The sequence below is a fragment of the Saimiri boliviensis genome, chromosome 11 (genome assembly GCF_048565385.1).
Source record: "Saimiri boliviensis isolate mSaiBol1 chromosome 11, mSaiBol1.pri, whole genome shotgun sequence".
In the NCBI taxonomy this organism is placed as follows: Eukaryota; Metazoa; Chordata; class Mammalia; order Primates; family Cebidae; genus Saimiri; species Saimiri boliviensis.
The window spans coordinates 50,945,130-50,959,282 of NC_133459.1; the positions used below are offsets into that span (position 1 = coordinate 50,945,130).

A 14,153-nucleotide genomic window follows, 5' to 3' on the forward strand; every position below is an offset into this window, starting at 1 on the left:
ATAATTAGAACGAAAACTTATTAACAGGTTTCACTTATGAGTGAAAACTTGACCCTCATATGCCGATATGAAAGAGAACATTTCTATAGTTATGTAGAAGGAGAATAAAGCATGACAATTAAAAATTCTAAAATATACCAATAAGTGTACGCCTACAAAACTTTATTTTTATGTCCAAAAATTAGAACCTGCCACACTACTTTCTGTCTAGCACAGAAAACTATTTTGTCCCACATGTTATGATTAATGTTACATGTCAGTACAAGGAAAGGCCTAATTTTGAAGATTAAATACTTTGCCTTCCAAAAATATAAATAAATAAGTACTTTTCCTTTCTTCCACTTACCTTAGCCCAGTAGCGAAAGGCTAACACCAATGGAATAAAGACAGGTTCCATTTTGCCAAGAGCAGTAAGTAAATCAGTAGTGAGACATGCCATGTCATTTCCCGCACTCACTATACAAAGTAAACCACTGTGAATAAGAAAGAAACAAATTTCATTGTTATTAATACCTTTAAAAACAGAATACTTCAAATCCTGTGGCTACTCCTTCTAGTTACCATATTTTAATATTAGTACCTTAAAAGTCCTAATAAAAACAAACGTTTGTAAAAATTTAAAGCTAAAAACTACATGTCATTCCATTATTAGAGCTCCTTACAAATTAAAGAAAGAAGTTTTTAACGTTCATCTGTACTTCAGAAATAAATTTCAACCTCACTTAGTATTTAGAGTCATAAGAAATTAATTTCAAAAGCAGCATTATCAATGACCAAAATTGATATACATGAGAGACAGGGCACTGATCTCCTTCAATGTCAAATGGTACAAAGTAATTTCCTGGTTCATTCCTCTTGCTTTGTACATAAGAACAAAAAAGGAATACTGAATTGACTGGCTATACTTCTTGACTCTAGTTTTTCTTATCCAAACTTTCAAAATTGGACTAATATGTTATTTTCAGAGTAAAGATCAGACAAGATTTGCAGATTAACCCACAAGTCCACAAGTTATGCTTCTGTGTAAGTGAAAATAGCATCTACCTTAAAGAATAAATCTGAGGTTGTCACACAGAGGCAATTTAACGCAACGTGGCAAGAAAACAAAAAAAAACACCATTAAATGTAATTTTGCCTCTATTCCAACTACAGTTTTCCTCTAAATGATGTAACTTTGGACAAACTGATTAACCACTCCAGGTCTTAATTTTCTAGTTTAGAAAATAAGAAATCTGAACTACATTGCCATAGACTCATCTAGCTTTGAATAAGAAAATACCTTGATCTTAATAAATAAGAAATACAAGTTAATAATCAATAAAAGAATATCATTTCTGTATTGTTTCCATGTCTCCCATACTATTTTCAAATAGGATTTAGTTTTCTTTTTCAAAGGCACTTTGCTCTCTTAGTCTTATAGACATCTAACTAGAAAGGCAAGATCAGTCTTCAATTTAAGGTTGATCTTGAGTTTATTGAATTTAAATCAACTCATTCAATTTAAGTGAACTAAAAACTAAATTCAAATAGATTGTGAGATCCTTGAGAAGAGAGGCTTTTTTTTTTTTTTTTTTTTTTTGAGATACTCTCGTTCTGTGACCCAGGCTGGAGTACAGTGGCACAGTCACAGCTCACTGCAGCCTCAACCTCCCAGGCTCAGGCCATTCTCCCACCTCAGCCTCCCAAGTAGCTGGAACCACAGGCACACACACCCACCATGCCTGGTTATTTTTTGTAGAGACAAGGTCTCACTATGTTGCCCAGGCTGGTCTTGAATCCCTGAGTTTAAGTGACTCAAGAGAGGCTATTTCTTTTTTATGTCTGTATCCCTAGAGCAAAGTAGTACCTGCCTATAACTAAATGTAATACTCTTGGGTAGGTGAATGACTTAGAAAAAAAAAATTAAAGTTCTGCCTAGAGTATGTTATTTTCAGCTGGTGTTCTATATATTTCTTGTTCACATGCATTTGATAAACTTGCTATTTTTAGTGAACAGAAACTAGCTTAGTCATACTCATCCAAGGAGAAATCTAAAACAAAAACTTTCTCTCTTAGAGGTCATTCACTACAAATTTGGTTGTCGGGGTTTGTTTTGTTAAATATTTTTCTCTTCATCGTTACCAACCTTTTTCGATCTCTGCACACCACAACAGGAACTTTAGCGTGAAAATCGGATTCCACATCTACATATAATACTAATAAGAAAAAAAAAAGTAAGCTAATGTCAATCTCTAAAATATTTACTCTATGATAAACATTAAATAACAATTTCCTTCTGAAAATCATGCTCATTGCTTCTATGAAAAAATCTACTCTTCTTATTATGAGCACCAACCCAAAAGAATCTCTTACCTCTCTTGGTGTCGTTCGCTGTATATCACAAACCACAGGTATAGTCCCAAATACTGTCCAAAAATTATAATCACCTTAAGAAGAAAGGTCTTAACATCCCTAAAAGTTTTAATATTTCCAAGTAGATAATCTAGTCGAAGTTCTTAAACCCGTTACTCTTGAGAGCTAGTTTCACAGGAGCTGTGAAAGAAGGACCTATCATGTTTTGATAGTTTAGTTCTTTTAAATTATTGATATAAATGCAACCTAACTCTGCTGGCCACAATTTCCATTAGTATATGAAGAGTTTGCCTAAACAAAGCTGCTAAGGAAGGACTCACTGGATGAAGCACATTTCTACCCAGAAATTTTTCTCTATACCTCCAAGGGTAAGCCCCATGACATTAATGTCTAATCTAAATAAAAACAGACAGATTAACATCACTTATAATTCAAAGAAAATGTCTCAGTAGTACTTGTTGTAACGATTAGTCAAAAAACATGTGCGAAGACCTATATGTCAGAAATTTCATTATGCAGAGTCAATATGACAATGAGTAAGATGTAAAAAGGTCAATAAGGGGTTTGGAACACAAATGCATAAACAAATAAATACTGTCGGTGACCTGTAAAAGGCACAATAAAAACATAAAGGAAGAAATATTCAATTTTATAATCAGACTGAGTTTAATAAGCCTACATTGTATACTTAAGATGATCTACTTATGTATCCTGAGTGGAAAAGGCATATATTAAGTATTTGTGCTAGGATGATACTACTTAGGAAGTCTGAAGAGGTAAAATCTATGTCTACCTCTTATCTGTAGTAAACTTTAAAGTTTTTGAGCAATTAGAAACAAGTCTTTATTAAGAAAGAAAACTGTATTAAAATACCTTTATATGATAAACTGTACCAAACTCATTCCTAGAAAACTACTTTCCCAAGACAATGGCTAACAGAAAACTGATATATAAGAGCTGATGGTGTGGACAGAAAGAAAAAAGAAATTGACAATTCATATTAAAGCCAATGAGACAGTACGGCTTTAAAAAAACAAACAAAACAAAAAAAAAACTCTCTCTTCTAAGCCAAATTGCAAATATTTTTGCCAGATACTTCTGATTCTTATAATTTAAGGTAATAATAACAATCACAACAGCAAAAATATAATAAGTAGTGTATACCAGGTACTTTTCTAAACTATAGTTCAGTCTATCTAATTCTTACAACAACTTTCTCATAAAAAATATATGACATAACATTGCCATTTTGCAGATCAGAAAGCTAAAGTATTAACACAAATAATTTGTCAAAGGACACACAACCAGTAAGTGGCAGAATTAAAATCTGAGCCCAGGAAGTCTGGCTTCAGATCCCAAGCTTAATCTTAAGCATTTACTTTATAACAAGAAAAACAGTTAAGTAAAAACCAGGAAAATTTAGTAGACTGTAGTATATGACCTGGAACCTGGTTCAAGAATCTTGTAATTAAAAAAAAACTTTACCTATATGAACTGAGGTGTTTACAAAGGCAACCCAGACAGATAAAGCATTTTTGTAATACAATGACTCAACTATGCCAGCAGTTTAGTTTTAACTTGGATAGCCATATATAAAGAACATATATTTCTAAATGCAGCTTTAGAAAGGCAATTAAAAAAAAAATAAGGAAAAAGAACTCACCATTTTTCTTTAAGATCCCAAGTACTTTTATCAGAAGATCTGGATGATTCATCTAAAACAGTTTCAAATTAAATCAATATACTAATTTCAAAGTTCGGAAAGCAGAAGATTAGGAAAAACTCAATTTCGTTAAAGAACAACATTTAAGGCCAGGCGCGGTGGCTCACACCTGTAATCCCAGCACTTTGGGAGGCTGAGGTGGACAGATCATGAGGTCAAGAGATCGAGACCATCCTGGCCAACCTGGTGAAAACCCATCTCTAACAAAAATACAAAAATTAGCCGGGCCTGGTGGCACGCACCTATAATCCCAGCTACTCAGAAGGCTCAGACAGAACAATCACTTGAACCCAGAAGATGGAGGTTGTAGTGAGCGAAGATCAGGCCACTGCACTCCAGCCTGGGAGACAGAGCAAGACTCTGTCTCAAAAATAAAATAAAATAATAACAGTTAAAAATAATCATGCTCTGTGTTGTTTTTTTTTTTTTTTTTTTGAGACGGAGTTTTGCTCTTGTTACCCAGGCTGGAGTGCAATGGCGCTATCTCGGCTCACCGCAACCTCCACCTCCTGGGTTCAGGCAATTCTCCTGCCTCAGCCTCCTGAGTAGCTGGGATTACAGGCACGCGCCACCACGCCCAGCTAATTTTTTGTATTTTTAGTAGAGACGGGGTTTCACCATGTTGACCAGGATGGTCTCGATCTCTCGACCTCGTGATCCACCCGCCTCGGCCTCCCAAAGTGCTGGGATTACAGGCTTGAGCCACCGCGCCTGGCCTGCTCTGTGTTTTAAATAATGAAAACAGAATAGTGGTTTGGTTTTTTTTTTGTGGGGGGATGAGGTTTCTCTGGATTGCCCAGGCCACAGTGTAGTGGCATGACCATAGTTCACTAAAGCATAACTTCTGGGCTCAAGGAATCCTCCTGCCTCAGCATCCTAAGTAGTTAGGACTACAGGTGTGTGCCACCACACCCAGCCAGCTAATACCTTTTTTTTTTTTTTTTTTTTTTTGGTAGAGATAGGATCTCACTATACTGCCCGGGCTGGTCTTGAACTTCTCGCAGCAAGCATTCCCCCTATCTTTGCCTCCCAAAGCACAGGAATTACAGGTGTGAGCCACCTTGTCCAGTCATGTTTTACTTTTATGTGAACAAATCTCATTCACAGAAGTAGAATCTAGTAAATGATGTAGCACTATTATTCCAGCAACACTCCTAGAATTAATGGTTTCTTAAAGCAAGAAAAGGTTCCGGAATTTCCCATCAAAACAAAAAAGAAATGAGTTTACCAGATGACTGTGAAAAATAAATGGTTGAGATAAAAACTTAAAGGGATTGGCCGGGCGCGGTGGCTCAAGCCTGTAATCCCAGCACTTTGGGAGGCCGAGGCGGGTGGATCACGAGGTCGAGAGATCGAGACCATCCTGGTCAACATGGTGAAACCCCGTCTCTACTAAAAATACAAAAAATTAGTTGGGCATGGTGGCGCGTGCCTGTAATCCCAGCTACTCAGGAGGCTGAGGCAGGAGAATTGCCTGAACCCAGGAGACGGAGGTTGCGGTGAGCCGAGATCGCGCCATTGCACTCCAGCCTGGGTAACAAGAGCGAAACTCCGTCTCAAAAAAAAAAAACAAAAACTTAAAGGGATATAGACAACTGGCAGCTTAGTCAAAAGGCTTAGAGTAAAACATTATTTTATTCAACGAGCTTGTCAAATAGTTTAACGTGTTTTTTGCTATTTAAGGGTACTCAAGTCTGGTGTGGTGGCTCTCACCAGTAATCCCAGCACTTTGGAAGGCCAAGGCAGGCAGATGAGCTGAGGTCAGGAGTTCAAGACCAGCCAGACCAACATGGCGAAAACTCGTCTCTACCAAAAATACAAGTTAACCAGGCATGGTGGCATGGGCCTGTAATCTCAGCTATTTGGGAGGCTGAGACAGTGAACTCAGGAGGTGGATGTTGCAGTGAGCTGAGATCGAACCACTGCACTCCAGCCTGGGCAACAAAGTGATGCTCTGTCTCAAAAAAAAAAAAAGAAAGTATTTAATAACCATATATTAATTACAAAGTAAATGTATCAGACTAAAAACACCAAATTTTCACCCAAATCAAACCTCCCTGAACATGAACGTATTATTCAATTCAATTTAAAACATAAAATATTGATGTATTTTAAAAGATATGTCAATAAACAATGTCAGCAGTGATAAAACAATATTGTTCTAATACTGATAACAATATTAGAACAATATCAATATTTTTCTAATGACTCTAGGTACTACCTATTAAAAGTACCCATATGTACCAGATACTATATTAAAACACCTGACATACATTAATATTATCTCATTTAATATAAAAATTATTATTCCTGTTTTGGAAATGGGAAAACTGAAGCTCAAAAAGTTCAAGCAACTTGCTTATCACAGCCAAGATCTGAATGTAGGTATCTGATTTCAAAACTCTTACCACTTTCTATACTGCTTACCAGAAGTAATAACTATTCAACATGTTCAAATGTAAGCATTTTTCCCTTTTTTTCCCCAACTCTCCTCTTCTGCTTCCTTTTGCCCTTGTCCCTTTTTTCTTTTTTCCTGCTTATATCTGAAATCTAATAGTAATTTCCAAAAGCACTGTTTAGTCATGATGGTAACACTATACGAAACAGAATTTTATATTCCTCTATTCTTTCTCTACAAAGATAATTCATAAAATTACTAAATACTAGTAAAGAACCACACAGGAAAGACTCTTTTCTAATTACTTACCTTGGGAGGAAATTTTATATCTATATTAACATCACTACTTTTCAGAGCAAATTTAGTCAGAGACGAGCCATACAACCTAAGTGAACATTCTGGAATAAAGGAAAAACAAAGCATGAAACAGCATGCAAATATAAGAGATGCAAAAAAACAGCAACAGAAAAATTTCACACACTTCAGTTCTATGTCTTCCATTTCTAGTAAGACAATTATACAAGAATGACACCCTTTCTAACTGATCTATAAAATAATAAAAATGGTTCCCAGTTACGGAGTGCAGGACCAGAGAAGGGAGAGAAAAACTAACCATAGAAGTTTAGTGTTTAAACAAAATTTTACTAATAGTTCATTTAGAAATAGCTGAGAATATGTTTAGCATTCAATATAGAACAGTAACTAATGTACTAACTTAGCTATGACTACTGTCACAAACTACGTTTATTTATTCTTAAATACTTATATAAGAGCACTTTGAATGGGGAAAGGATCATAAACATTCAATGCCAATGCTTTTATAAAATACGAAGTGAAACCAAGTCAATTAATTCTGTAAACCTAAAACCCAAAACACTGTGGTTCTCAAGAGTTTATAGAAGAAAAACAAATAGCAGAAACATACTACTTACAGCTTTCACAGACTATTAAACATGTTATTCCAAAAATCAAAATAAGGAAATTTTAAAAGGATCTTACTAGAAGTCAATCTGAAAATAATATGCATGGGCCACATCAGGCAGATTTGGTTTCTTAGAAAGTTTAACTTCATCGTCAGTTGCAGATATAAAACTTTACTTTTCAAGTTGATAAAATGTCTGAAAGTCATTCAAGTAACTAAAACCATAAAAATTTCATTCCTTTTCTTATCATAGTAAATGCTTTTTACATGTAACTTAATAAGGATTTAATGTATTTTAGGTAAAAAGCCATATTATGATATAAATACTTTAAAAATTCCATTTTAAATTTCAATTTCATATTCTTATAAATCACAAAATGGATCTATATGAAAGTATAATTTATGAACTTTCCAAAATCCCTCTGGTGGGAAGAAACAAGTCTTATATCAGATACATTAACTTTAACCCTATACTTATGCAAAAATGACATGAGCTAAGCAAATAGTCCATATATAATATCTAAAATAAATCTGATACTGCCTTGTATCAAACAATAAGCTTTTTCTAAAGGCCCTGTTAAAAGTAAATTAATTTTTCCCCACCATCAGGCAATAGAAATTTAGTTCAGTGATTGTATGAAATGTTTATACTGAAAATAATGTTGACAAAATAGTCCATTCAGAAATCAGTGATACTGAAAAACTAAAATATTTGACCACTAAGAAAGCATGCTACATCTGGCATTTCTTTTTTTTTTTTTTTTTTAGACTGTCGCCTCGGCTGGAGTGCAGTGGAGCGATCTCAGCTCACTGTAACCTCCACCTCCCAAGTTCAAGCGATTCTCCTGCCTCAGCCTCCCAAGTAGCTGGGATTACAGACACCCACCACCACGCCCAGCTAATTTTATTTTTAGTAGAGACGGGATTTCACTGGTCTTGAACTCATGACCTCATGATCCACCTACTTCAGCCTCTCAATGCGCTGGGATTACAGGTGATAGCCACCGCACCCAGCCTACATCTGGCATTTTAAAAATCTTTTTTCTTAGTACAAAAGTGTGCTATGCCATAATTCTCAATTTCCTTGTGAAATATTTTCCCCCAAAATTCATTCATAAGACAATAAAATTTATCTACTTTTAAGGAGAAAGGAGAAGGAAAACATTAAGAAACACACCCTAGTTCAAAAGGAGTAAAGGGAAGAGTTTGGTGATTTTCAAAATCAAATATGATATGTATTTCTACCTGGTAAAAATGTCGTTATAACCTTTGACATTTCCTCCACAATTTCCTGACGGACCCTGAGGTCATCATCTGTTATTCCATGTTCTTTTGCTAATTCAATGACCGCAACACTTAAAGCAGCCAGGTGGGCAGGGGAAGGAGGTGGCAGAGAACGAAGCTCACTTTCTTCTTGTTTTTCCTATTAATGTTATGATTCACAACAATAAAAACAAAACAAAAAAAATTTCATTTTAATGTCCTTATATTTAGCAGGGGAAGACAGAAATAAATTAACTCAACAAATATTCACCTTCCATTTACCGGATACCTACAATATAGAAGTGAACAAAAGAGACAGAGACCTCTACCTTGGGAAGCAGAATTTTAAGAATGAGAGAGAGGTACTGTATGGGGAGGGGAATGCTACTAAATTTTTAAAAGTTTGTTCCACTGTATTATCTGCATAAATTGAGAAATGCTACATTAAAGCCAAGGCACCATAAGTATAATACTTACTTGATGATTTTGTTGCACCAAAGCAGACGTCTTAGATGTAACAGAAAAGTCTGGAATCATATCTCATCAGCATATACAGTATCAGGTTAAATGGTCACAGGAAAACTACCTGTCAACTATTTATCAGTGATTTTTCTTCGTGATTTTATCCAACACTATGCAAAATGTTCAAAAAAACCTCTATTCTGCTAAAAGTTTGAAAACCAATTTAAATCTAGGAGCTAAAGAGAGATTTTGTTACATATATGCAATGACTTTTATAAATTAATCTATTTTCTGATTATAAAAAATGTTAATTACAAAAGCTTCATAAAACATAGGAAAATGCAAAGAAGAAAATAACCCATAATCTCATATCCTACTACCTCCTTCATTTTTTAACACAATTGAGCCACAATTGTTCTCTTTTATTTATTATAAAACACGCATTTTTGGCCGGGCGCGGTGGCTCAAGCCTGTAATCCCAGCACTTTGGGAGGCCGAGGCTGGTGGATCACGAGGTCGAGAGATCGAGACCATCCTGGTCAACATGGTGAAACCCCGTCTCTACTAAAAATACAAAAAACTAGCTGGGCATGGTGGCGCGCGCCTGTAATCCCAGCTACTCAGGAGGCTGAGGCAGGAGAATTGCCTGAACCCAGGAGGCGGAGGTTGCGGTGAGCCGAGATCGCGCCATTGCACTCCAGCCTGGGTAACAAGAGCGAAACTCCGTCTCAAAAAAAAAAAAAAAAAAAAACACGCATTTTTTTTTTTTCCCCAGACAGAGTTTGGCTCTTGTTGCCGATGCTGGAGTACAATGGCACGATCTCAGCTCACTGCAACCTCTGCCTTCTGGGTTCAAGCCATTCTCCTGCCTCAGCCTCTCAAGTAGCTAGGATTACAGGCACCTGTCACCATGCCCAGCTAATTTTTATATTTTTAGTGGAGATGGGGTTTCATCATATTAGCCAGGCTGGTCTCCAACTCCTGACCTCAGGTGATCCAGCTACTCAGGAGGCTGAGGTGAAAATGGCTTTAGCCCCAGAAGTGGAGGTTGCAGTGAGCTGAGATTGCACCAAGTAGTCCAGCTTTGGCAGCAAACAAGACCCTGCCTCAAAAAAATAATAACAAAAACAAAAACAGACATACAGACCAATGGAATCAGTTACAGAGAGCCCAGGCCAGGCATAGTGACTCATGCCTATAAGCACTTTGGGAGGCGGAGGCAGGCCAACACTTGAGGTCAGGAGTTCAAGACCAGCCTGGCCAACATAATAAAACCCCATCAATACTAAAAAAAAAAAAAAAAAAATACATATATATCAGCCAGGCGTGGTGGCACATGCCTGACTGTTAGCTACTTAGGATGCTGAGCCGGAAAAATTGTTTGAACCTGGGAGGTAGAGGTTGCAGTGAGCCCAGATCGTGGCAACAGAGCAAGACTCTGCCATTAAAAACAAAACAAAACAAAACAAAACAACAAAACAGCAACAACAACAAAAAAAAAAAAAAAAAAAAACAGAAAAATGGAGAGCTCAGAAATAAACCCTGGCACGCATGGTCAAATGATTTTTTTTTTTTTTTTTTTTTTTTTGAGAGGGAGTTTTTGCTCTTGTTACCCAGGCTGGAGTGCAATGGCATGATCTCGGCTCACCGCAACCTCCGCCTCCTGGGTTCAGGCAATTCTCCTGCCTCAGCCTCCTGAGTAGCCAGGATTACAGGCACGTGCCACCATGCCCAGCTAATTTTTTGTATTTTTAGTAGAGACGAGGTTTCACCATGTTGACCAGGATGGTCTCGATCTCTCGACCTCGTGATCCACCCGCCTCGGCCTCCCAAAGTGCTGGGATTACAGGCTTGAGCCACCGTGCACGGCAGTCAAATGATTTTTGACAAGGATGCCAAGAGCACTCAATGGGGAAAGGACAGTCTTTTCAACAAATGTTCCAGGAAAACTGAATATCTACATGAAAAAGAATGAAGCTAAACTCTGACCTTAGATCATATACAAAAATTAACTCAAAACGGATCAAAGACCTAAATGTCAGAAACTAAAGCTAGGCCAGGTACACGGGCTCACAGCTGTAATCTCAATATTCTGGGAGGCCAAGGCAGGAGGACTGCTGAAGCCAACCAGTTTGAGATTAGCCTGGGAAACATAGTTGAGACTTCACCTCTACAAAAAAATAAAAAATTAGGCTGGGCACAGTGGTTCACACCTGTAATCCCAGCACTTTGGGAGGCCAAGATGGGTGGATCACCTGAGGTCAGGAGTTCAAGACCAGCCTGACCAATATGATGAAACCCTGTCTCTACTAAATACAAAAAATTAGCTGGGCATAGTGGCACATGCCTGTAATCCCAACTACTTGGGAGGCTGAGGCAGGAGAATCGCTTGAACTCAGGAAACAGAGGTTGCAGTGAGCCGAGATTGTGCCACTACAACCAGCCTGGGCAACAAGAGCAAAACTCCCTCTCAGAAAAATTCTAAAAAATTAAAATAAATAAAAAATTAGCTGGGCATTGTGGCATACACTTGTGGTCTCAGCTACTTGGAAGGCTGAGGCAGGAGGATCAATTGAGCGCAGGAGGTAGAGGCTACAGTGAGCCATGACTCCAGCCTGGGCAACAGAGACCTAATTTCGAAAACAAAAAAAGAAAACCCTAAACTTACAGCTAAAACCATAAGTAGGAAATGTAAAATCATAAAACTCCTAGAAGAAAACAGAAGGGAAAAGTTTCATGACATTGGATTTGGCAATTATTTCTTGAGTGTGACACAAAAGACATAAGCAACAAAAGTAAAAACGGGACAAAATGTAAAACTTTTGTTCATCAAAAGACACTGTTGACAGAGTAAAAAGAAAACGCACAAAATAGAAGAAAATATTTGTAATCATACATCTGATAAGGGATTAATATCCAGAATATATAAATAATCCCTTAAACTCAACAATAAGAAAACCCAATTCAAAAGCAAACAAAGGATTTGAACAGACATTTCTCCAAAGATAGTCAAATGGCAAATAAGCGCATGAAGAGATGCTAAATATCAGTAATCGAATCAAAAGCACAATGAAATGCCACATTATATCCATCAGGATTGCTATTACTAGTTGGGGGAACAGAAAACAAAAAGAGTTGGTGTGAATGTGGAGAAATTAGAACCCTTGTGCATTGCTGGTAAAGATGTACAATGATGTAGCCACTGTGGAAAATAGCAGGGCAATCCCTCAAAAACTTAAACATGAATTTACCATTTGATCCAGCAATTCCAGTTCTGGGTATATACCCAAAAAAAAAGGGGGGGGGGCACTGAAATAGGTATTTGTACGTCAGTGGTCACAATAACACTATTTACAGCAGCCAAATGGTGGAAATAACCCAAATGGCCATCTATGGATGAAACGGATTCACAAAACATGGCATGCAGATACGATGGAATATTACTCAACCTTAAAAAGGAAGGAAATTCTGATAGATGCTACAACATGGTTGACCTGAAGACATGCTAAGTGAAATGAGCACTAAAGGACAAATAATGTATGACTCCATTTATATGAGGACAATAGACAAGCACATAGAAACAGAAAATAGAATGGTGGTTACCAGGGACTGTAGGGAGAGGGGAATGGGGAGTTACTGTTTAACAGATACAGACTTTCAGTATGAAATGATAAAAAGTTCTGAAGGCAGACAGTGGAGATTACTGCAAAACAATGTAAATGTATTTAATGTCACTAAACTGTATACTTAAAAATGGTTAAAATGGTAAATTTTATCTAACATATATTTTACCGCAATAAAAAATTTCAAAAAGAAAACCTTCAAGGCACCAATAAGACAGTGCAGCATCTTCTTAACATGGAATATAAAGCAATATGGCCTCAACTTGCATTTTTAGGCCTTCCTTCAACCATTCCCTCCACCCACTCCAATATTTTTGGCAGACATCCACACTTAACAGTCACCAGTCTCCAAATATTGTATGTGCTACTGGGCCTCCATGCCTTTAATCATTTTGTTCCCTATGTGTACCCACCTGGTAAAACTAAGCATCCCTCAAAGTATAGCTTAAAAGTCAATATTCAGAGAACCCTTCTTAATACCTTTCCTTTCCAACATAATGAAATGCTCCATTTAAATCATGATTAATACTATCACCTAGGCTCTGAATTCCATCTTTCTTTACTACTCAGTAATCATCTTCTTCTTATTTTTGGTAAAGATGGCATTTCACTATGTTGCCCAGGCTGGTCTTGAACTCCTGAGCTCAGGAGATTCACTCACCTAAGCCTTCCAAAGTGCTGTGATTATAGGCATGAGCCACCATGCCCAGCACATTAAGTAAGCACTCTTCATCTCTACAGTAACAGCAACAACTATCATTATTTATTTATTTATTTATTTATTTATGTATTTATTTATTTTTATTCATTCATTCATTCATTCATTCATTCTTGAGACAAAGTTTCGCTCTTGTTGCCCAGGCTGGAGTGCAATGGTTTGATACTGGCTCATCGCAGTTCTCCTGCCTCAGCTTCCCGAGTAGCTGGGATTACAGGCATGTGCTACCACACCCTGCTGATTTTGTATTTTTAGTAGAGACAGGGTTTCTCCATGTTGGTCAGGTTGGTCTCAAACTCCTGACCCAAGGTTATCTGCCTGCCTCAGCCTCCCAAAGTAGTGGGATTACAGGCATGAGCCACCACACCAGGCCAACAACCACCATTTATTGAGTGCCTACTACAGACTTGGCATTTTGTCAAGTGCTTTACAGGTGTTATGTCATTTAATTCTCACAATATCCCTTCCCAGGTAGATACAACCAAAACCATTTTATACGTAAGAAAACTAAGGCTTACAGATGTTAAATAACTTCCTACAACTACGAGGTGTAACTGAGAATAAAATCTAGTTCTAACTCCAAAGCACATGCTCTTTCCACTCCATCTAACTCATTACAAATATTTATGGAACGACTATATGCCATGTACAGTGCTAAGCAATGGAGTTATAATGAGGAAAAAAAGAATGCA

General features: G+C 37.1%; 1 protein-coding gene across 12 annotated transcripts in view; it reads right to left on the minus strand.

The window, feature by feature from the left end:
• The window catches only part of TUT4 (terminal uridylyl transferase 4), a 163,200-nt gene that overhangs the window by 88,904 nt on the left and 60,143 nt on the right, over positions 1–14,153 (minus strand). For all 12 annotated transcript variants that reach the window (XM_074380822.1, XM_074380829.1, XM_074380828.1 and 9 more), the window contains 5 exons: positions 8,641–8,818; positions 6,783–6,871; positions 4,016–4,067; positions 2,126–2,195; positions 347–473 (listed from right to left, as the gene is read on the minus strand). In XM_074380822.1, coding sequence (XP_074236923.1) covers positions 347–473; positions 2,126–2,195; positions 4,016–4,067; positions 6,783–6,871; positions 8,641–8,818 — 516 coding nt within the window. The remainder of the gene's footprint in view (positions 1–346; positions 474–2,125; positions 2,196–4,015; positions 4,068–6,782; positions 6,872–8,640; positions 8,819–14,153) is intronic.